This window comes from Bombina bombina, chromosome 2 (genome assembly GCF_027579735.1).
Source record: "Bombina bombina isolate aBomBom1 chromosome 2, aBomBom1.pri, whole genome shotgun sequence".
Classification (NCBI taxonomy): domain Eukaryota; kingdom Metazoa; phylum Chordata; class Amphibia; order Anura; family Bombinatoridae; genus Bombina; species Bombina bombina.
Window position 1 is genome coordinate 954,941,015 of NC_069500.1, and position 24,560 is coordinate 954,965,574.

The 24,560-nt window shown below is 41.4% G+C and overlaps 1 protein-coding gene across 1 annotated transcript in view; it reads right to left on the minus strand.

The window, feature by feature from the left end:
* The window catches only part of LOC128649898 (hematopoietic prostaglandin D synthase), a 253,935-nt gene that overhangs the window by 158,658 nt on the left and 70,717 nt on the right, over positions 1-24,560 (minus strand). The window contains exon 2 of the mRNA XM_053703439.1: positions 9,092-9,233. Within this exon, the coding sequence (XP_053559414.1) occupies positions 9,092-9,224 (133 nt within the window). The 5' untranslated portion in view covers positions 9,225-9,233. The remainder of the gene's footprint in view (positions 1-9,091; positions 9,234-24,560) is intronic.

The window sequence follows — 24,560 nt, forward strand, 5'->3', positions numbered from 1 at the left end:
TGTCAAAAGAACTGAATTAAGGGAGTAGTTTGCAGAGGCTTAGATACAAGGTAATCACAGAGGTAAAAAGTGTATTTATATAACTGTGTTGGTTATGCAAAACTAGGGCATGGGTAATAAAGAGATTATCTATCTTTTCAAACAATAAAAATTCTGGCGTAGACTGTCCCTTTAATTGCTGATTATATTTATTGTACAATTAGACCTTTTGCAGTGTAGTGCTCCTTTGTAGATATGTGCTCTGCAAATGAAACTTTTAATATGCAGACATTTTACTTTGCAGTATTTAAAAAGGACATTCCAGACAAAAAAACATAATTTATGCTTACCTGATAAATTCCTTTCTTCTGTTGTGTGATCAGTCCACGGGTCATCATTACTTCTGGGATATAACTCCTCCCCAACAGGAAATGCAAGAGGATTCACCCAGCAGAGCTGCATATAGCTCCTCCCCTCTACGTCACTCCCAGTCATTCGACCAAGAATCAACGAGAAAGGAGAAACCAAGGGTGAAGTGGTGACTGGAGTATAATTTAAAAGATATTTACCTGCCTTAAAAAACAGGGCGGGCCGTGGACTGATCACACAACAGAAGAAAGGAATTTATCAGGTAAGCATAAATTATGTTTTCTTCTGTTATGTGTGATCAGTCCACGGGTCATCATTACTTCTGGGATACCAATACCAAAGCAAAAGTACACGGATGACGGGAGGGATAGGCAGGCTCATTATACAGAAGGAACCACTGCCTGAAGAACCTTTCTCCCAAAAATAGCCTCCGAAGAAGCAAAAGTGTCAAATTTGTAAAATTTGGAAAAAGTATGAAGCGAAGACCAAGTTGCAGCCTTGCAAATCTGTTCAACAGAGGCCTCATTCTTAAAGGCCCAAGTGGAAGCCACAGCTCTAGTAGAATGAGCTGTAATTCTTTCAGGAGGCTGCTGTCCAGCAGTCTCATAGGCTAAACGAATTATGCTACGAAGCCAGAAGGAGAGAGAGGTAGCCGAAGCCTTATGACCTCTCCTCTGACCAGAGTACACGACAAACAGGGAAGACGTTTGTCGAAAATCCTTAGTTGCCTGCAAGTAGAACTTGAGGGCACGAACTACATCCAGATTGTGTAGAAGACGTTCCTTCTTTGAAGAAGGATTCGGGCACAGGGAAGGAACCACGATCTCTTGATTGATGTTCCTGTTAGTGACTACCTTAGGTAAGAACCCAGGTTTAGTACGCAGAACTACCTTATCTGAATGAAAAATCAAATAAGGAGAATCACAATGTAAAGCTGATAACTCAGAGACTCTCCGAGCCGAAGAAATAGCCATTAAAAATAACACTTTCCAAGATAACAACTTTATATCAATGGAATGAAGGGGTTCAAACGGAACTCCTTGTAGAACGTTAAGAACAAGGTTTAAACTCCATGGCGGAGCAACAGCTTTAAACACAGGCTTGATTCTAGCTAAAGCCTGACAAAAGGCCTGGACGTCTGGATTTTCTGACAGACGCCTGTGCAACAAGATGGACAGAGCTGAGATCTGTCCCTTTAATGAACTAGCCGATAAACCCTTTTCTAAACCTTCTTGTAGAAAGGACAATATCCTAGGAATCCTAACCTTACTCCAGGAGTAACCTTTGGATTCGCACCAGAATAGGTATTTACGCCATATCTTATGGTAAATCCTTCTGGTAACAGGCTTCCTAGCCTGTATCAGGGTATCAATAACCGACTCAGAAAAACCACGTTTTGATAAAATCAAGCGTTCAATTTCCAAGCAGTCAGCTTCAGAGAAGTTAGATTTTGATGTTTGAATGGACCCTGTATCAGAAGGTCCTGTCTTAGAGGTAGAGACCAAGGCGGACAGGATGACATGTCCACTAGATCTGCATACCAAGTCCTGCGTGGCCATGCAGGCGCTATTAGAATCACTGATGCTCTCTCCTGTTTGATTTTGGCAATCAATCGAGGAAGCAGCGGGAAGGGTGGAAACACATAAGCCATCCCGAAGTTCCAAGGTGCTGTCAAAGCATCTATCAGAACCGCTCCCGGATCCCTGGATCTGGACCCGTAGCAAGGAAGTTTGGCGTTCTGGCGAGACGCCATGAGATCTATCTCTGGTTTGCCCCAACGTTGAAGTATTTGGGCAAAGACCTCCGGATGAAGTTCCCACTCCCCCGGATGAAAAGTCTGGCGACTCAAGAAATCCGCCTCCCAGTTCTCCACTCCCGGGATGTGGATTGCTGACAGGTGGCAAGAGTGAGACTCTGCCCAGCGAATTATCTTTGATACTTCCATCATTGCTAGGGAGCTTCTTGTCCCTCCTTGATGGTTGATGTAAGCTACAGTCGTGATGTTGTCCGACTGAAACCTGATGAACCCCCGAGTTTTTAACTGGGGCCAAGCCAGAAGGGAATTGAGAACTGCTCTCAATTCCAGAATGTTTATTGGTAGGAGACTTTCCTCCTGATTCCATTGTCCCTGAGCCTTCAGAGAATTCCAGACAGCGCCCCAACCTAGTAGGCTGGCGTCTGTTGTTACAATTGTCCAGTCCGGCCTGCTGAATGGCATCCCCCTGGACAGATGTGGCCGAGAAAGCCACCATAGAAGAGAGTTTCTGGTCTCTTGATCCAGATTCAGAGTAGGGGACAAGTCTGAGTAATCCCCATTCCACTGACTCAGCATGCACAATTGCAGCGGTCTGAGATGTAGACGTGCAAAGGGTACTATGTCCATTGCTGCTACCATTAAGCCGATCACCTCCATGCATTGAGCTACTGACGGGAGTTGAATGGAATGAAAGACACGGCATGCATTTAGAAGCTTTGTTAATCTGTCTTCTGTCAGATAAATCTTCATTTCTACAGAATCTATAAGAGTCCCCAAGAATGGAACTCTTGTGAGAGGAAAGAGAGAACTCTTCTTTTCGTTCACTTTCCATCCATGCGACCTTAGAAATGCCAGAACTAACTCTGTATGAGACTTGGCAGTTTGAAAGCTTGAAGCTTGTATCAGAATGTCGTCTAGGTACGGAGCTACCGAAATTCCTCGCGGTCTTAGTACCGCCAGAAGGGCACCCAGAACCTTTGTGAAGATTCTTGGAGCCGTAGCCAATCCGAATGGAAGAGCTACAAACTGGTAATGCCTGTCTAAGAAGGCAAACCTTAGATACCGGTAATGATCTTTGTGAATCGGTATGTGAAGGTAAGCATCCTTTAAATCCACTGTGGTCATGTACTGACCCTTTTGGATCATGGGTAAGATTGTCCGAATAGTTTCCATTTTGAACGATGGAACTCTTAGGAATTTGTTTAGGATCTTTAAATCCAAGATTGGCCTGAAAGTTCCCTCTTTTTTGGGAACCACAAACAGGTTTGAGTAAAACCCTTGTCCTTGTTCCGACCGCGGAACCGGATGGATCACTCCCATTAATAACAGATCTTGTACACAGCGTAGAAACGCTTCTTTCTTTGTCTGGTTTGTTGACAACCTTGACAGATGAAATCTCCCTCTTGGGGGAGAGAATTTGAAGTCTAGAAGGTATCCCTGAGATATGATCTCTAGCGCCCAGGGATCCTGAACATCTCTTGCCCAAGCCTGGGCGAAGAGAGAGAGTCTGCCCCCCACTAGATCCGGTCCCGGATCGGGGGCCCTCGATTCATGCTGTCTTAGGGGCAGCAGCAGGTTTCCTGGCCTGCTTGCCCTTGTTCCAGGACTGGTTAGGTTTCCAGCCTTGTCTGTAACGAGCAACAGCTCCTTCCTGTTTTGGTGCAGTGGAAGTTGGTGCTGCTCCTGCTTTGAAATTCCGAAAGGGACGAAAATTAGACTGTCTAGCCTTAGCTTTGGCTTTGTCTTGAGGCAGGGCGTGGCCCTTACCTCCTGTAATGTCAGCGATAATTTCTTTCAAACCGGGCCCAAATAAAGTTTGCCCCTTGAAAGGTATATTAAGTAATTTGGACTTAGAAGTTACATCAGCTGACCAGGATTTTAGCCACAGCGCCCTACGTGCCTGAATGGCGAATCCTGAGTTCTTAGCCGTAAGTTTGGTTAAATGTACTACGGCCTCCGAAATGAATGAATTAGCTAGCTTAAGGACTCTAAGCCTGTCCGTAATGTCGTCCAGCGTAGCTGAACTAAGGTTCTCTTCCAGAGACTCCATCCAAAATGCTGCCGCAGCCGTAATCGGCGCGATGCATGCAAGGGGTTGCAATATAAAACCTTGTTGAACAAACATTTTCTTAAGGTAACCCTCTAATTTTTTATCCATTGGATCTGAAAAAGCACAGCTATCCTCCACCGGGATAGTGGTACGCTTAGCTAAAGTAGAAACTGCTCCCTCCACCTTAGGGACCGTTTGCCATAAGTCCCGTGTGGTGGCGTCTATTGGAAACATCTTTCTAAATATTGGAGGGGGTGAGAACGGCACACCGGGTCTATCCCACTCCTTAGTAACAATTTCAGTTAGTCTCTTAGGTATAGGAAAAACGTCAGTACTCGCCGGTACCGCAAAGTATTTATCCAACCTACACAATTTCTCTGGTATTGCAACAGTGTTACAATCATTAAGAGCCGCTAAAACCTCCCCTAGTAATACACGGAGGTTCTCCAATTTAAATTTAAAATTTGAAATATCTGAATCCAATCTGTTTGGATCAGAACCGTCACCCACAGAATGAAGCTCTCCGTCCTCATGCTCTGCAAGCTGTGACGCAGTATCAGACATGGCTCTAGTATTATCAGCGCACTCTGTTCTCACCCCAGAGTGATCACGCTTGCCTCTTAGTTCTGGTAATTTAGCCAAAACTTCAGTCATAACAGTAGCCATATCTTGTAATGTTATCTGTAATGGCCGCCCAGATGTACTAGGCGCCACAATATCACGCACCTCCCGGGCGGGAGATGCAGGTACTGACACGTGAGGCGAGTTAGTCGGCATAACTCTCCCCTCGCTGTTTGGTGAAATTTGTTCAATTTGTACAGATTGGCTTTTATTTAAAGTAGCATCAATACAGTTAGTACATAAATTTCTATTGGGCTCCACCTTGGCATTGGAACAAATGACACAGGTATCTTCCTCTGAATCAGACATGTTTAACACACTAGCAAATAAACTTGCAACTTGGTTACAATCTTATTTAACAAAAACGTACTGTGCCTCAAAGAAGCACTAAACGATTAAATGACAGTTGAAATAATGAACTTAAAAACTGTTATAGCATCAATCCTTGAAAACAACACAACTTTTAGCAAAGGTTTGTTCCCATTAGTAAAGTAACAATAATTAAATTTGAAACGTAAAAATTACAGAGCAACGTTTTTAATCACAGTCAATATATAAGTCTCACAGCTCTGCTGAGAGAATCTACCTCCCTTCAAAGAAGTTTGAAGACCCCTGAGTTCTGTTAGAGATGAACAGGATCATGCAGGAAATACAAGAGTAACTGACTGGAAATTTTTGATCCGTAGCAAAGAGCGCCAAAAACGGCCCCTCCCCCTCACACACAGCAGTGAGAGAGAAACGAAACTGTCACAATTAAAACAAGCAACTGCCAAGTGGAAAAATAATGCCCAAACATTTATTCACTCAGTACCTCAGAAAATGCAAACGATTCTACATTCCAGCAAAAACGTTTAACATAATAAATACCTATTAAAAGGTTTAATGTACTTTTTACAGAGTAATTCCAGTGAAGTACCATCCCCAGAATACTGAAGTGTAGAGTATACATACATGTCATTATAACGGTATGGCAGGATTTTCTCATCAATTCCATTCAGAAAATAAAAACTGCTACATACCTCAATGCAGATTCATCTGCCCGCTGTCCCCTGATCTGAAGCTTTTACCTCCCTCAGATGGCCGAGAAACAGCAATATGATCTTAACTACTCCGGTTAAAATCATAGTAAAAACTCTGGTAGATTCTTCTTCAAACTCTGCCAGAGAGGCAATAACACGCTCCGGTGCTATTGAAAAATAACAAACTTTTGATTGAAGTTATAAAAACTAAGTATAATCACCATAGTCCTCTCACACATCCTATCTAGTCGTTGGGTGCAAGAGAATGACTGGGAGTGACGTAGAGGGGAGGAGCTATATGCAGCTCTGCTGGGTGAATCCTCTTGCATTTCCTGTTGGGGAGGAGTTATATCCCAGAAGTAATGATGACCCGTGGACTGATCACACATAACAGAAGAAAAAATGTTGATGCATTTTAGTTTTGGATAGAAGCATTTTTTTTAATAAACCTGTATAAATAAAAAATGCTTCTAATAAAAGCTATAGCTGTTTAAAATGTTTAAGTATGCATCGTGCACCAGCATTTTATACACAGCATTTGCTCAGAGAGGATAAGGTGCTTGTACCATCTAGTAATGACTTAATCTGTTAATTGCTGATATGATACAAGCCCCACAGGTGCTCTGAGCAGCTGCAATATTTAAAATGCTGGTACAATGAGAATATCTAGCTATGCTTCACATGCATGACCCCCCCCCCCCCCATAAATAATGCTTACCAGATAATTTAATTTCCTTCTGTATAAGGAGAGTCCACAGCTTCATTCCTTACTGTTGGGAAACACTGAACCTGGCCACCAGGAGGAGGCAAAGACACCTCAGTCAAAGGCTTAACTACCTCTCTCACTTCCCCCATCCCCCAGTCATTCTGCCAAGGGAACAAGGAACAGTAGGAGAAATATCAGGGTATAAATGGTGCCAGAAGAAAAATATAATTTAGAGGCCACCCATCGGAGAACATGGGCGGGGGTCGTGGACTCTCCTTATACAGAAGGAAATTAAATTATCTGGTAATCATAATTTATGTTTTCCTTCTTAATATAAGGAGAGTCCACGGCATCATTCCTTACTGTTGGGAAAACAATACCCAAGCTCTAGAGGACACTGAATGATAACGGGAGGGACAAATAGAAAGGCGGACCCTAATCTGAGGGCACCACAGCCTGCAATACCTCAAACTTGTAAAATGTAGAAAATGTATGTAAGGAGGACCAGGTTGCCGCCTTACAAATCTGATCCATATATGCCTTGTTCTTAAAGAGCTAAGAGGAATCCACTGCTCTAGTAGAATGAGCCATAATCCTCTGAGGAGGTGTTATGTCCCGCTGTCGCATAAGATAAGCAGATAACACTGCTTAACCAAAAAGATAAGGCCTGACCCTTACGCTTCCCGGAATAGACAACAAACAAGGAAGAAGTTTGTATAAAATCCTTAGCAGCCTGAAGATAGAACCTCAAGGCGCGAACCACGTCCAAATTATGAAGCAAACGTTCCTTCGAAGAAAAAGGATTGGGACACAAGGAAGGAACCACAATCTCTTGATTGATGTTGCGGTCTGACACGACCTTAGGAAGAAAACCTAAAGGGACATATTAACCCAATTTTTTTTTCTTTCATGATACAGATAGATCATACAATTTTAAACAACTTTCTAATTTACTTCTGTTATCAAATTTTCCTTGTTTTCTTGTTATCCTTTGTTGAAGCTGGGATGTAAGCTCATGAGTGTGCATGTGTCCACAACACTATATGGCAGCAGTTTTGCAACAATGCTATACATTAGCAGGAGCACTAGATGGCAGCACTACTTCCTGTCATGTAGTGCTTCAGGCATGTGCACACTACCTACCTAGATATCCCTTCAACAAAGAACAACATGAGAATGAAACAAATTTGGTAATAGAAGTAAATTGGAAACTTTTTAAAAATTGTATTCTCTATCTAAATAATGAAAGAAATTTTTGGGGTTTACTGTCCCTTTAACAGTAAAACAGTGATAACTTTTACTAGAAGCATTTTTGCCATTAAATGTATATTGCAAATATGTTTCTATTTAAAGATGTCATTAATCAATGTGTATTTAAATTTTGACTGGAATGTCCTTTTATGGCCAGATTACGAGTGGAGAGCAAAACTGATTTTGCAAGCGCGATATTTGAACTCCACTTGTAATACTAGCGCATGCAAATGTGTGTTGGTATTTGAAATTGAGCGCAATTGAAAATATACATATATATATAAATGTGTTTATATGTGTATGTACAGATATTAACACAAATATATATGTATATAAGCATATACATATATATTTAGAGTAATAACACAGTTCCCATAGACCGCAATGTAAAGGCACTTTCACTATTATCAATTTTTCTTTATTCTCTTGGTTTCTTTATTTGAAATGCAAGAATGTAAATTGAGATGCTGGCCCATTTTTGGTGAACAACCTGGGTTGTCCTTCTGATTGGTGGATAAATTCATCCATCAATAAAAAAGTGCTGTCCAGAGTGCTGAACCAAGAAAAAAAGCTTAGATGCCTTCTTTTTCAAATAAAGAGATACCAAGAGAATGAAGAAAAATTGATAATAGGAGTAAATTAGAAAGTTGCTTAAAATTGCATGCTCTATCTGAATCACGAAAGAAAAAAATTTGGGTTCAGTGTCCCTTTAACCAGCCACTCGTAATGTCTGGTTATTTAAAGTGCGCCCGTAAACAGGCAAACTTGCTCCTTTACAGGTGCACGTTAAATTACTGCTCCACTTGTAATCTAGCCCTAAAAGTTTTAGATTAAGAGCTGCATTGCAAAAGCTCTGCATAATGTATACACAATAAAGGTGTTGTATATGCACAGAAAGATGATATCAGTAATTACGAGCAGCACTGCAAAAAATGTGTATACAAAATAAATGTTTTTATTTAAACAGTACATACAAGTAACTAAACCCTGCAAGGAAAGAGGTCTGCATACACAGCACATTGCTTAATTTAACTTGCATTTATTTAATGATAATTTGTGCAAAAACAGTTAAAAATGTAATATTCACTAAATTTAGCTTAATATCAGTGTCAATTTAAGTGGGGTGGTCATTACATTGATTTACATCGACTCCCTTAAAATCTAGGGAATCAAAATTCAACGTCAAATGTTAAAGGGACACTAAAACCAAAGTTTTCTTTAATGATTCAGATAGAGCATACAATTTTAAGCAACTTTCTAATTTAATCCTTTTATCAAATTTTCTTTGTTCTCTTGCTATCTTTATTTAAAAAGCAGGAACATATTTTTTTTTTACTTACTAGGTTTGATTGCAGGCCAATCTGGGAACTCAATCCTGCGGTCTTCATATTCCTGATTCAAATAGGCAAATAGATACCGAATTATTTCTCCTCTCCCTCTGAAGTTAAAATAGATAAGCTTGTAGTTTGGCATTGTTTACTCCTAAAAACAAAATAATAAATATTATTAGCATGTTTCTTTTAAAAGACATCTCATAAAATAGGCAACAGAAAAAAACAGCGTTTCTATTTTCTAACAAAATTAGTAATGTACTTTATTTGCTTGCTGTAATTACATATGTTCACTTTTTTTTAGATTTTTTTTAATCTTGGTGTCCATGAAAAAGTACAAAATAAGCTTTGTTCAAGCTCTTCCAAAACGTATCCTCGCGGGCTGGAGACAGACTAGATATTTATGATATGCTTATGTAAGAAAATCTAAGCACTTGAGCCACTAATTTACTTTGCTTAAAATAGGGTTATCCTTAAAATCTGGTCTTTGTCCAACCTGAGGATTAATGCTGGACATTAAAATGACATAAAACAGTTTGAGATTTCATATAAAGGCCTAGATAACAAATGGCCCACAAAAATGTTAGCGCTATTGTAACATAACTTTGTTCAAGCAAAATCAATAGCACGTCTATTTCTTTCCTAAGATATGGAGAGTCCACAGTGTCAATTACTAGTGGGAATATCACTCCTGGCCAGCAGGAGGAGGCAAAGAGCACCAGTGCAAAGTCTGTTAAAGGGACACTGAACCCAATTTTTTTCTTTTGTAATTCAGAAAGAGCATGCAATTTTAAGCAACTTTCTAATTTACTCCTATTATCAATTTTTCTTCGTTCTCTTGCTATCATTATTTGAAAAAGAAGGCATCTAAGGTTTCAGTACTCTGGACTGCAGTTTTTTATTGGTGGATGAATTTATCCACCAATCAGCAAGGACAACCCAGGTTGTTCACCAAAAATGGGCCTGCATCTAAACGTACATTCTTGCATTTCAAATAAAGATACCAAGAGAATGAAGAAAATTTGATAATAGGAGTAAATTAGAAAGTTGCTTAATATTTCATGCTCAATCTGAATCACGAAAGAAAAAGTTTGGGTACAGTGTCCCTTAAAGTATCACTCCCCTACCCGTAATCCCTAGTCATCCTCTTTGCCTGTTAATGGAAGGAGGTGAAGTTCGGTGTCTGAAAAAATTAATTCTGCAAGCAAGGATTTGGGGTTTAGCTGAGTTGACGTCAATTTCTGCAGTAGAGTAGTGGTGGCTTTTAAGCAGTTAGGAAGTTGTGCTTACTTTGTTTCCTAACATATTGCTGCCCTAGGTATAGAAAACCAGAGTTAGGTTACTCTGTTCTTTCTTTTTTCCTACAGGTCTCTGTAAGGAGTATGTGTCCTTTTACGCCTTGTGAGCCGTCTTCTTACTGGACAGCTAGATTGCAGGTAAGTGCTTTTTGTCTTCTAGGTATGGAGATTTGCAGTTTACAGGATTCTGCTGCTTTATTTTATGGGGACACATTTAATCCTTTGAGGATTTTCTATTTCCAGGATGCAGGCACTTATTTTGTGGCTGAGACTAAGGAGGTTGATCTCTTTGTATATGTGGGGGAGGATTCCCTTTCACATATACCTGTATGTATGGGGCTCATTTTGTGTTAAAGAAAATAAAAAACATATATATATTATATATATATTTTTTTTTAAATATTTGTGCACAGTCACTGTTGCTTTAAATCTCTAGAGAATTTCTCAGCTGTTTTTAATTCGGCTGAGAAACGCGCGCTTTTGATTTCTCTTTAGCCGATAATGTGACCCGTCGTGCTTTTGTTCTTAGTGTATAAGCGGAGCGGCGGTGTGCGTTTCAGCCGCACTAGGGAGAGGACGCTCACGATCTGCTAATTTTCAGTGTTTGTTATCGCATTTTTCTGAGGGTTCAGGTAGTTCACCTAAGCATGTACTGAGGTTGAGAGGTTCTTAGATCTGTTATTTTGCTGTCTGTATTTAACATATTTTTGCTCTGAGGGGTAGACTACTTAAAAAGTGACAGTATTGTAAAAGTTTTTTTATTTTTAGGGGAACTTTAATTGAAGCTATTATGGACAAATGTTTATTATGCCTGGAGACACAAATTGTTTTGCATATGCAATGTAAAGATAAATTGTTGCCCTCTGAGCCCAGTAAAGTCTCTCAGAATGAGGCTGTTCAGGCATTGCCACAGCTTTCACCTCAAACGTCCCAAGCCTCTGTGGCGTTACATGCAGTGCCCTGCAGTTCCTCTCAGCCTCCTTGTGGAGTATATTTCCCTGCTGATTTTGCTCCACAGATATCTTCTGCGGTGTCTGTAGCATTATCTGTTTTTCCTGTTTTAGGAAAATGTAAGAGGAAAACTAATAGTTTATCAAAGAGTAAGGTGTCTGTTTCAGCTGCTGCTATGCAGGTTGACCTCCCTCATAACCCTGGGGAGATCGTTACCTCTGTAGCTTCTGAGGATGAAATCTCAGATTTTGACAGTGTAAATCCTTTGTCTGAGTTTGAAGAAATAAACTTCAGGTTTAAGCTTGAACACCTTCGTGTATTATTAAAGGAGGTATTGGCTACTCTGGACGACTCCGACTCTCCTGTTGTGGTTAACCCTAAAAAAATAAATAAAATAAAAAATCTAGTAAGCTTAATAAATTCTATGATGTTCCTTCCTTAGTAGAGGTGTTTCCTGTTCCAGACCGTGTGACAGAGATTATTTCACAGGAATGGGAGAAGCCAGGGATACCTTTCTCCCCGTCCTCTGTCTTTAAAAAGATGTTTCCTGTTGCTGACTCCATTAAAGATTCATGGCTCACAGTGCCTAAAGTAGAAGGGGCTATTTCTACTCTGGCTAAAAGAACTACAATCCCTATAGAGGATAGTTGCTCTTTTAAGGATCCAATGGACAAGAAGCTGGAGGCTTATCTAAAGAAGATGAATGTTCATCAAGGTCTTCAATGGCAACCTGCAGTTTGTATTGCTACAGTAACAAGTGCAGCATCTTATTGGTATGATGCTTTGTCTGAATCTATTTTAGAAGAGACTCCATTGGAGGAAATTCAAGATAGGATTAAGGCTCTTAAACTAGCTAATTCCTTTATTTCTGGATGCTAACATGCAAGTTATTAGATTAGGGGCCAAGATGTCTGGTTTTTCTATCTTGGCCTGCAGGGCTTTATGGCTAAAATCTTGGTCAGCTGATGTCTCCTCCAAGTCTAAGCTTCTGGCGCTTCCTTAAAAAGGTTAAGACCTTGTTTGGGCCTGGCCGAAATAATATCTGATAAGAAGATCAGACTTAAAGGACGTCAAAGTAATTTTCGTTCCTTTCGAAGCTTCAAGGTTTAAAAGTCTTCCTCTTCCAAGCAGGTGCAATCCAAGTCTTCTTGGAGACCCAGTCAGTCTTGGAAAAAGGGGAAGCAATCTAAGAAACCCTCAGCTGAGTCTAAGTCAGCATGAAGGGTCAGCTCCCGGTCCGGGATCGGATCAAGTGGGGAGCAGACTTTTACCTCTCAAGATTATCTGCAGATCAGGTAAAAAGAGAGGCATTCTTGAACTGCGTTCAGGATCTTTTCTCTCTGGGAGTGATTGTTCCAGATCCAGTAAAGGAACAGGGTCTAGGAATCTATTCAAATCTGTTTGCGATTCCCCAGAAAGAGGGAACTTTTTGTCCCATTTTAGACCTAAAGTATCTCAACAAGTTTATCAGAGTGCCGTCCTTCAAAATGGAGACCATTTAGTCCATTCTTCCTTTAGTCCAAGAGGGTCAGTTCATGATGACCACAGACCTGAAGGATGCATATCTTCATGTTCCGATCCACACAAATCATCACAAATTCCTTAGATTTGCCTTTCTGGATAAACACTTTCAGTTTGTGGCTCTTCCATTTGGCCTTGCAACAGCTCCCAGAATTTTCACAAAGGTTCTGGGGGCTCTCTTGACAGTAATTAGGTCCAGAGAAATTGCAATCTGGGAAAGAGTTCCCTTGTTCCAGCTACAAGGGTGGTTTCACTAGGGACCATAATAGATTCCCTATGAGAATTTTTTTGGTCAGAAAATCCAAAATACTCTCTTGCCTCTCTCTTCAGTCTACTGTTCGGCCATCAGTAGCTCAATGTATGAAGGTAATTGGTCTGAAGGTCGCTTCCATGGACATCGTTCCCTTTGCTTGGTTCCATTTGAGAGCTCTGCAGTTATGCATGCTCAGACAATGGAACGGAATCCATTCAGATCTGACGCAGAGGATAGATTTAGACCAGTCGACCAGAAACTCTCTTCCATGGTGGTTTTCTCAGGAGCACCTGTCTCAGGTCACATGCTTCCCGAGACCTTTTTGGGAGATTGTGACCACGGACGCCAGCCTTCTAGACTGGGGAGCAGTCTGGGACTTGTTAAAGGCGCAGGGACTATGGACTCAGGAGGAGTCTGCTCTCCCCATAAACATCTTGGAGCTGAGAATGATTTTCAATGCTCTGATGGCTTGGCCTCAGTTGTCTTTAGCCCGGTTTATCAGGTTTATATTGGACAACATCACCTCAGTGGCTTACATCAACCAACAGGGAGAAACCCGGAGTTCCTTAGCCATAAAATAGGTGACTTGGATTTTTCAGTGGGCGGAAGCCCGCAATAGTTGTCCATCTGCCATCCACATTCCAGGAGTGGCCAACTGGGAAGTGGATTTCCTGAGTGGACAGATATTTCATCCTGGGGAGTGGGCTCTCCAGGTTAACCCTCAAGTGGGAGGTACCGGAGTTAGATCTGATGGCGTCTCGGCAGGACGCCGAGCTTCCAAGATACGGTTTAAGGTCAAGAGATTCGCAGGCAGCTTATAGCTCCTGCATGGCCTCGCATGATCTGGTATGCAGACCTAGTGAAGGTGTTTTCTCTGCCACCTTGGAGGTTGCCTCTGAGGAGGAACCTTCTAACTCAGGGTCCATTCTTTCATCCAAATCTCGTTTCTCTGAAGTTGACTGCTTTGAGATGGAACGCTTAGTTTTGTTTCTAAGCGTGGTTTTTCTGAGTCGGTCATTGAGACCATGATCCAGGCCCGTAAGCCTGTCACTCGAAAAAAATTACCATAAGGTATTGCATAAATACCTTTATTGCTGTGAATCTAAGAACTACTCTTGGAGTAGGGTCAGAATTCCTAGAATTTAGGCTTTTCTCCAGGAAGGTCTGGAGAAAGGGTTGTCAGTCAGTACTCTGAAAGGTCAGATTTCTGCTTTATCTATTCTGTTATATAAGCGTCTGGCGGTTGTGCCAGATGTTCAATCCTTTTGTCAGGCCTTGGTCAGAATTAGGCCCGTGTTTAAATCTGTTACTCCTCCTTGGAGTATTAACCTTGTTCTTAAAGTTTTGCAGCAGGCTCCATTTGAGCCTATGCATTCCATAGCTATTAAGTTGTTATCTTGAAAGGTTTTGTTTCTTGTTGCTATCTCTTCTGCTCGGAGTTTCAGAACTCAAGGCTTTGCAGTGTGATTTGCGTTACCTTATCTTTCATGCGGATAAGGTTGTCCTGCTTACTATGTTGGGATTTCTCCCTAAAGTAGTTTCGGTTAGAAATATATACTTTTGCCTCGGCTGAGGCTTCTTTTGGGAGAAAGGTTCTTCAAGCGGTGGTGCCTTCTGTTTAGGTCTGCCTGTCTTGTTCTCCCTCCCTTTTCATTCTGTGTCCTCTAGCTTGGGTATTGGTTCCCACTAGTGAATGACATTGTGGACTCTCCATATCTTAGGAAAGAAAACAAAATATATGCTTACCTGATAAAATTATTTTTTTTCCGGATATGGAGAGTCCACAATATCAAGTTATTTGTATTGCTTGAGTGATAGTCTGATAGTGAACATCTGCATCTCAGATAGCGCGGTTGCACTAAATCCCTCTTAAAATAGACATCTATGCAGGATCACAGCAATAAAAGTAACATTTCAAATATAATAACATTTCCTACTTCTTTTCTTCCCCTAATATTAGAATAGTTAGTTATCTAATGGATTAAAGAGCCCTTCTACTATATAAGCACTAAAACCAATCTTTAAGAGTATATGTTAGGTACCCTACTATAATATTTTGATTATTGGAAAAGGAGACATTATCGTCATTTCAAATTTGAGGCAGAAATGCAGGTCTCTTTGCCTGTCCTAAAAAAAAAAAAAAAAAAAAAGTGGTGTTGCTGTATTACCTATTTGAATAGATAGCTGCATGCTCTGATGGAAATCTACTTAATAATGTTCAAAGAAGTAAAGCACAGTGGTCTAATATAGTGGTGCAATCTGTGGAGGTTTCCACAAAATACCCTCAGAAGTCAATAAAGTCCAAAAAGAACAGCAGCATTCACCAACTCTCAAAATTCCAGTTTTATTGGGATGCCAAGGTAGAAAGACAACGTTTCGGACCTCTAGTCCTTAGTCATGTGTTGACATGACTAAAGACTAGAGGTCCAAAACGTTGTCTTTTTACCTTGGTATCCCAATAAACCTGGAATTTTGAGAGTTGGAAATCTACTTATTGTCTGTGTTCCCCTGAAGGACTGCACCAACAACATAGATTCACTGACTCTAGAACTACTAGTAATTTCTTGGAGGTTCAACCAGGATGGTGTGACAAATACCAGTTGTCCCAGCAAGTATATATTAATACAGCAGTATTAGATGTGTGCAACCATGTATTTCCTGTTTTTTTTCATTTTAAATTGCAAATAGAGTCCCCTATTGGCGTTTAATAACTGTCCACAAGCTTGCCAGTCTATCTAGTATGTGCACTGGTAGTATGTACCAATAAGAAGCTGTGTAGCCTCAAAGGAGTGAGACAAGGCATGCAAAAGTGCTAGTCTTGACTGTCCGGTTTTTTAAATGTTTTACTATTTACATTACTTCCATGGGACTGTGGCTGGCCGCATCCGGCTATACCTAACCCAACCAGGCATCACCCAAGCCGCCCAGCCCTGGCAGCCAGTGTCCACCGGCACCCGTCCCCTACTACACTCTGAGTTGTCGCTCAGCTGAGCCTGTAGCGATTCCTGATGTGCCACCCTCAGCCTGCGCCGTGTGTGCTGCCTTGCTGTTGTGCAAGACTGTCTGATGTCACGTGATCACGCGTGTGACGTCATGACAGCAAGAAGACCCGGGCTCTGCGCTGTCTAGTGTACACATGCTGCCTGCTGAGTCTGTGTGACAGGACTGAGTGTGAATATTCAATTCATTCAGTCAGAGCCAGCAAGATAGGACCTACTGGGATCCTTAAGTGCCAGTCAATAAGCCATTAAATTAGTGACGGTCACTTGAAGCGAGATTTTAGATCAGACACAGTCTCTAGAAACAAATACATACAATCAAACAATGAGTTATGTCTCAGACTTATTATATTTTAATATCACCCTTCCACCCACACAAAAAAAATTAAAGAAAATGATATATATATATATATATATATATATATATATATATATATATATATATACACACACATACATACACACATATAATATACACACATACACACACACATACAGTCATATACAAAAGTTTAGGCACCCCTGACAATTTCCATGATTTTCATTTATAAATAAATGGGTGTTTGGATCAGCAATTTCATTTTGATCTATCAAATAACTGAAGGACACCGTAATATTTCAGTATTGAAATGAGGTTTATTGGATTAACAGAAAATGTGCAGTATGCATCAAAACGGAATTAGACAGGTGCATAAATTTGGGCACCCTTGTCATTTTGTTGATTTGAATACCTGTAACTACCTAGCACTGATTAATTGGAACACACAATTGGTTTGGTGAGCCCATTAAGCCTTGAACTTCATAGACAGGTGCATCCAATCATAAGAAAAGGTATTTAAGGTGGCAAATTGCAAGTTGTTGTTCTCTTTGACTCTCCTCTGAAGAGTGGCAACATGGGGGCCTCAAAACAACTCTCAAATAACCTGAAAACAAAGATTGTTCAACATTATGGTTTAGGGAAAGGCTACAAAAAGCTATTGCAGAGATTTAAGCTGTCAGTGTCCCCTGTGAGGAACATAGTGAGGAAATGGAAGACCACAGGCACAGTTCTTGTTAAGGCCAGAAGTAAAATATCAGAGAGGCAAAGGATGGTGAGAACGGTCAAAAACAGCCCACAGACCACATCCAAAGACCTACAAAATCATCTTGCTGCAGATGGTGTCACTGTGCATCGTTCAACAATTCAGCGTATGTGAAAGTGATGTGGAAGAAGCCTTTTCTGCACACACGCCACAGAGTCGCTTGAGGTATGCAAATGCACATTTGGACCAGCTTCATTTTGGAAGAAAGTGCTGTGGACTGATGAAACAAAGATTGAGTTATTTGGTTATAACAAGGGGCATTATGCATGGTGGCAAAAGAACACAGCGTTCCAAGACAAACACTTGCTACCCACAGTAAAATTTGGTGGATATTCCATCAGCTGTTGGTCTGTGTGGCCAGTGCCGGTACTGGGAATCTTATTAAAGTTGAGGGTCGCATGGATTCCACTCATGTGGAGGAATCAGTCACAAAGTTGAAGTTACGCCGGAGCTGAATATTTCAACAAGACAAAGACCCAAAACACTGCTCAAAATCTACTCTGGCATTTATGCAGAGGAACATGTACAATGTTCTGGAATGGCCATACCAGTCCCCAGACCTGAATATCATTGAAAATCTGTGGGGTGATTTGAAGTGGGCTGTCCATGCTCGGCAACCATCAAACCTAACTGAACTGGAGATGTTTTGCAAGGAGGAATGGTCCAAAATACCTTCATCCAGAATCCAGACACTCATTACAGGCTATAGGAAGCGTCTAGAGGCTGTTATTTCTGCTAAAGGAGGCTCTACTAAATATTGATGCAATATTTCTGTTGGAGTGCCCAAATGTATGCACCTGTCTAATTTAGTTTTATTGCATATTGCACGTTTTCTGTTAATCCAATAAACCTCATTTCACCAATGAAATATTACTGTGTCCTTCAGTTATTTGATAAATCAAAATGATATTGCTGATCCAAACACCCAAGTATTTATAAATGAAAATCATGGAAATTGTCAGGGGTGCCTAAACTTTTGCATACGACTGTGAGATTGTGAGATATCTCTCTCTCTCTCTCTCTCTCTCTCGTGAAATCAGCACTAAGTTAAAGACCATGGGACAGTATAGTTTATAAAATGTAACTACAAATCGGCTGCCTAATACCTGGACATAGAATAAAATTTAGGTCCCCACCCAAGAGTATCTAATGTTCAAATTTATAAAACCGAAATATGTATAGAAAGAGTGGAAAAAGGCGCACTATAATAGTTCCAATTAAAAGAATAAAAAAGGAAACGTTCTTAGCCCAAATTCTATTGGGATATATCAATGTTTCTAAATATAAGAGATAACTGTCTCATAAATGTCTCATAAAAGTGACTGGCTCAAATGAATCAAATGAAAAGAATAAAATGAAGGACATTAACTAGCACTAACAACATTTTATATACATATGCCAATGAAGCATTTATAACTTTACCTGTAATCAATTCTATGGATTGTAATTGATCTTTTGCTTATGCTTTTATTTAGATTTATTTATATATATATATATATATTTTTTTTATTCTTTTCATTGTATTCTTTTCATTTATTCATTTGAGCCAGTCACTTGTATGAGACATTTATGAGAGACAGTTATCTCTTATATTTAGAAACATTAATATATCCAAATAGAATTTTGGGCTAAGAGTTCTTTTGACTGGAACTATTATTCTTGTAACTGTATAGTGCACCTTTTTCCACTCTTTCTATACACACACACATATATATATATATATATATATATATATATATATATATATAGATATTCAATGCAGAGTTTGTAAACTGCAAATACAGTCCCCAATTTTCTAGTATATAGGGCCCAAGCTTGGTAGTCCCAAAGTGACAACTCGTAAAAACGAGAACAGAAAGCAGTTCGTGTTGGCACTTACTAGGGATGCGGTCTAATCCAGGAAGGGGAAACACACAATATCACACCACGTACTGACCCGATAGGTACCGCCACCGCCGCACCTCAGGAAGACCAGTGAGTTTGATTCTCCATACCTTCTATGACTTGTGTGAACTTGAACCGCATCAAATTCCTCTAACAAAGACGCCAGGCTCAGCACGTCTATGACGTGTATACTACCGCTCGGCCAGTCCTAGAGGGGATCTCAGGTGAATGAGCAAATAGGGGAACTCCAAGGGCTGCAGACAAGCCCAATACTCCTGCTTGTTCAAAGGCATAGGCTTACTTTGAAGGGATAATCGAAAGTACAATAAGGAAAAACATAATTTATGCTTACCTGATAAATTCCTTTCTTCTGTTGTGTGATCAGTCCACGGGTCATCATTACTTCTGGGATATAACTCCTCCCCAACAGGAAATGCAAGAGGATTCACCCAGCAGAGCTGCATATAGCTCCTCCCCTCTACGTCACTCCCAGTCATTCGACCAAGAATCAACGAGAAAGGAGAAACCAAGGGTGAAGTGGTGACTGGAGTATAATTTAAAAGATATTTACCTGCCTTAAAACAGGGCGGGCCGTGGACTGATCACACAACAGAAGAAAGGAATTTATCAGGTAAGCATAAATTATGTTTTCTTCTGTTATGTGTGATCAGTCCACGGGTCATCATTACTTCTGGGATACCAATACCAAAGCAAAAGTACACGGATGACGGGAGGGATAGGCAGGCTCATTATACAGAAGGAACCACTGCCTGAAGAACCTTTCTCCCAAAAATAGCCTCCGAAGAAGCAAAAGTGTCAAATTTGTAAAATTTGGAAAAAGTATGAAGCGAAGACCAAGTTGCAGCCTTGCAAATCTGTTCAACAGAGGACTCATTCTTAAAGGCCCAAGTGGAAGCCACAGCTCTAGTAGAATGAGCTGTAATTCTTTCAGGAGGCTGCTGTCCAGCAGTCTCATAGGCTAAACGAATTATGCTACGAAGCCAGAAGGAGAGAGAGGTAGCCGAAGCCTTATGACCTCTCCTCTGACCAGAGTACACGACAAACAGGGAAGACGTTTGTCGAAAATCCTTAGTTGCCTGCAAGTAGAACTTGAGGGCACGAACTACATCCAGATTGTGTAGAAGACGTTCCTTCTTTGAAGAAGGATTTGGACACAAGGATGGAACAACAATCTCTTGATTGATATTCCTGTTAGTGACTACCTTAGGTAAGAACCCAGGTTTAGTACGCAGAACTACCTTGTCTGAGTGAAAAATCAGATAAGGAGAATCACAATGTAAGGCTGATAACTCAGAGACTCTTCGAGCCGAGGAAATAGCCATTAAAAACAGAACTTTCCAAGATAACAATTTTATATCAATGGAATGAAGGGGTTCAAACGGAACACCCTGTAAAACGTTAAGAACTAAGTTTAAACTCCATGGCGGAGCAACAGCTTTAAACACAGGCTTGATCCTAGCTAAAGCCTGACAAAAGGCCTGGACGTCTGGATTTTCTGACAGACGCCTGTGTAACAAGATGGACAGAGCTGAGATCTGTCCCTTTAATGAGCTAGCCGATAAACCCTTTTCTAAACCTTCTTGTAGAAAGGACAATATCCTAGGAATCCTAACCTTACTCCAGGAGTAACCTTTGGATTCGCACCAGTATAGGTATTTACGCCATATCTTATGGTAAATCCTTCTGGTAACAGGCTTCCTAGCCTGTATCAGGGTATCAATAACCGACTCAGAAAAACCACGTTTTGATAAAATCAAGCGTTCAATTTCCAAGCAGTCAGCTTCAGAGAAGTTAGATTTTGATGTTTGAATGGACCCTGTATCAGAAGGTCCTGTCTTAGAGGTAGAGACCAAGGCGGACAGGATGACATGTCCACTAGATCTGCATACCAAGTCCTGCGTGGCCATGCAGGCGCTATTAGAATCACTGATGCTCTCTCCTGTTTGATTTTGGCAATCAATCGAGGAAGCAGCGGGAAGGGTGGAAACACATAAGCCATCCCGAAGTTCCAAGGTGCTGTCAAAGCATCTATCAGAACCGCTCCCGGATCCCTGGATCTGGACCCGTAGTGAGGAAGTTTGGCGTTCTGGCGAGACGCCATGAGATCTATCTCTGGTTTGCCCCAACGTCGAAGTATTTGGGCAAAGACCTCCGGATGAAGTTCCCACTCCCCCGGATGAAAAGTCTGGCGACTCAAGAAATCCGCCTCCCAGTTCTCCACTCCCGGGATGTGGATTGCTGACAGGTGGCAAGAGTGAGACTCTGCCCAGCGAATTATCTTTGATACTTCCATCATTGCTAGGGAGCTTCTTGTCCCTCCTTGATGGTTGATGTAAGCTACAGTCGTGATGTTGTCCGACTGAAACCTGATGAACCCCCGAGTTTTTAACTGGGGCCAAGCCAGAAGGGCATGGAGAACTGCTCTCAATTCCAGAATGTTTATTGGCAGGAGACTTTCCTCCTGATTCCATTGTCCCTGAGCCTTCAGAGAATTCCAGACAGCGCCCCAACCTAGTAGGCTGGCGTCTGTTGTTACAATTGTCCAGTCCGGCCTGCTGAATGGCATCCCCCTGGACAGATGTGGCCGAGAAAGCCACCATAGAAAAGAGTTTCTGGTCTCTTGATCCAGATTCAGAGTAGGGGACAAGTCTGAGTAATCCCCATTCCACTGACTCAGCATGCACAATTGCAGCGGTCTGAGATGTAGACGTGCAAAGGGAACTATGTCCATTGCTGCTACCATTAAGCCGATCACCTCCATGCATTGAGCTACTGACGGGAGTTGAATGGAATGAAGGACACGGCATGCATTTAGAAGCTTTGTTAATCTGTCTTCTGTCAGATAAATCTTCATTTCTACAGAATCTATAAGAGTCCCCAAGAATGGAACTCTTGTGAGAGGAAAAAGAGAACTCTTCTTTTCGTTCACTTTCCATCCATGCGACCTTAGAAATGCCAGAACTAACTCTGTATGAGACTTGGCAGTTTGAAAGCTTGAAGCTTGTATCAGAATGTCGTCTAGGTACGGAGCTACCGAAATTCCTCGCGGTCTTAGTACCGCCAGAAGGGCACCCAGAACCTTTGTGAAGATTCTTGGAGCCGTAGCCAATCCGAATGGAAGAGCTACAAACTGGTAATGCCTGTCTAAGAAGGCAAACCTTAGATACCGGTAATGATCTTTGTGAATCGGTATGTGAAGGTAAGCATCCTTTAAATCCACTGTGGTCATGTACTGACCCTTTTGGATCATGGGTAAGATTGTCCGAATAGTTTCCATTTTGAACGATGGAACTCTTAGGAATTTGTTTAGGATCTTTAAATCCAAGATTGGCCTGAAAGTTCCCTCTTTTTTGGGAACCACAAACAGGTTTGAGTAAAACCCTTGTCCTTGTTCCGACCGCGGAACCGGATGGATCACTCCCATTAATAACAGATCTTGTACACAGCGTAGAAACGCTTCTTTCTTTATCTGGTTTGTTGACAACCTTGACAGATGAAATCTCCCTCTTGGGGGAGAGAATTTGAAGTCTAGAAGGTATCCCTGAGATATGATCTCTAGCGCCCAGGGATCCTGAACATCTCTTGCCCAAGCCTGGGCGAAGAGAGAGAGTCTGCCCCCCACTAGATCCGGTCCCGGATCGGGGGCCCTCGGTTCATGCTGTCTTTGGGGCAGCAGCAGGTTTCCTGGCCTGCTTGCCCTTGTTCCAGGACTGGTTAGGTTTCCAGCCTTGTCTGTAACGAGCAACAGCTCCTTCCTGTTTTGGTGCAGTGGAAGTTGATGCTGCTCCTGCTTTGAAATTCCGAAAGGGACGAAAATTAGACTGTCTAGCCTTAGCTTTGGCTTTGTCTTGAGGCAGGGCGTGGCCCTTACCTCCTGTAATGTCAGCGATAATTTCTTTCAAACCGGGCCCAAATAAAGTTTGCCCCTTGAAAGGTATATTAAGTAATTTGGACTTAGAAGTTACATCAGCTGACCAGGATTTTAGCCACAGCGCCCTACGTGCCTGAATGGCGAATCCTGAGTTCTTAGCCGTAAGTTTGGTTAAATGTATTACGGCCTCCGAAATGAATGAATTAGCTAGTTTAAGGACTCTAAGCCTGTCCGTAATGTCGTCCAGCGTAGTTGAACTAAGGTTCTCTTCCAGAGACTCAATCCAAAATGCTGCCGCAGCCGTAATCGGCGCGATGCATGCAAGGGGTTGCAATATAAAACCTTGTTGAACAAACATTTTCTTAAGGTAACCCTCTAATTTTTTATCCATTGGATCTGAAAAAGCACAGCTATCCTCCACCGGGATAGTGGTACGCTTAGCTAAAGTAGAAACTGCTCCCTCCACCTTAGGGACCGTCTGCCATAAGTCCCGTGTGGTGGCGTCTATTGGAAACATCTTTCTAAATATTGGAGGGGGTGAGAACGGCACACCGGGTCTATCCCACTCCTTAGTAACAATTTCAGTTAGTCTCTTAGGTATAGGAAAAACGTCAGTACTCGCCGGTACCGCAAAGTATTTATCCAACCTACACAATTTCTCTGGTATTGCAACAGTGTTACAATCATTAAGAGCCGCTAAAATTTAAAATTTGAAATATCTGAATCCAATCTGTTTGGATCAGAACCGTCACCCACAGAATGAAGCTCTCCGTCCTCATGCTCTGCAAGCTGTGACGCAGTATCAGACATGGCCCTAGTATTATCAGCGCACTCTGTTCTCACCCCAGAGTGATCACGCTTGCCTCTTAGTTCTGGTAATTTAGCCAAAACTTCAGTCATAACAGTAGCCATATCTTGTAATGTTATCTGTAATGGCCGCCCAGATGTACTAGGCGCCATAATATCACGCACCTCCCGGGCGGGAGATGCAGGTACTGACACGTGAGGCGAGTTAGTCGGCATAACTCTCCCCTCGCTGTTTGGTGAAATTTGTTCAAATTGTACAGATTGGCTTTTATTTAAAGTAGCATCAATACAGTTAGTACATAAATTTCTATTGGGCTCCACCTTGGCATTGGAACAAATGACACAGGTATCTTCCTCTGAATCAGACATGTTTAACACACTAGCAATAAACTTGCAACTTGGTTACAATCTTATTTAACAAAAACGTACTGTGCCTCAAAGAAGCACTAAACGATTAAATGACAGTTGATATAATGAACTGAAAGACAGTTATAGCATCAATCCTTAAAAACAACACAACTTTTAGCAAAGGTTTGTTCCCATTAGTAAAGTAACAAGAATTAAATTTGAAAATAAAAATTACAGAGCAACGTTTTTAATCACAGTCAATATATAAGTCTCACAGCTCTGCTGAGAGAATCTACCTCCCTCCAAAGAAGTTTGAAGACCCCTGAGTTCTGTTAGAGATGAACCGGATCATGCAGGAAATACAAGAGTAACTGACTGGAAATTTTTGATGCGTAGCAAAGAGCGCCAAAAACGGCCCCTCCCCCTCACACACAGCAGTGAGA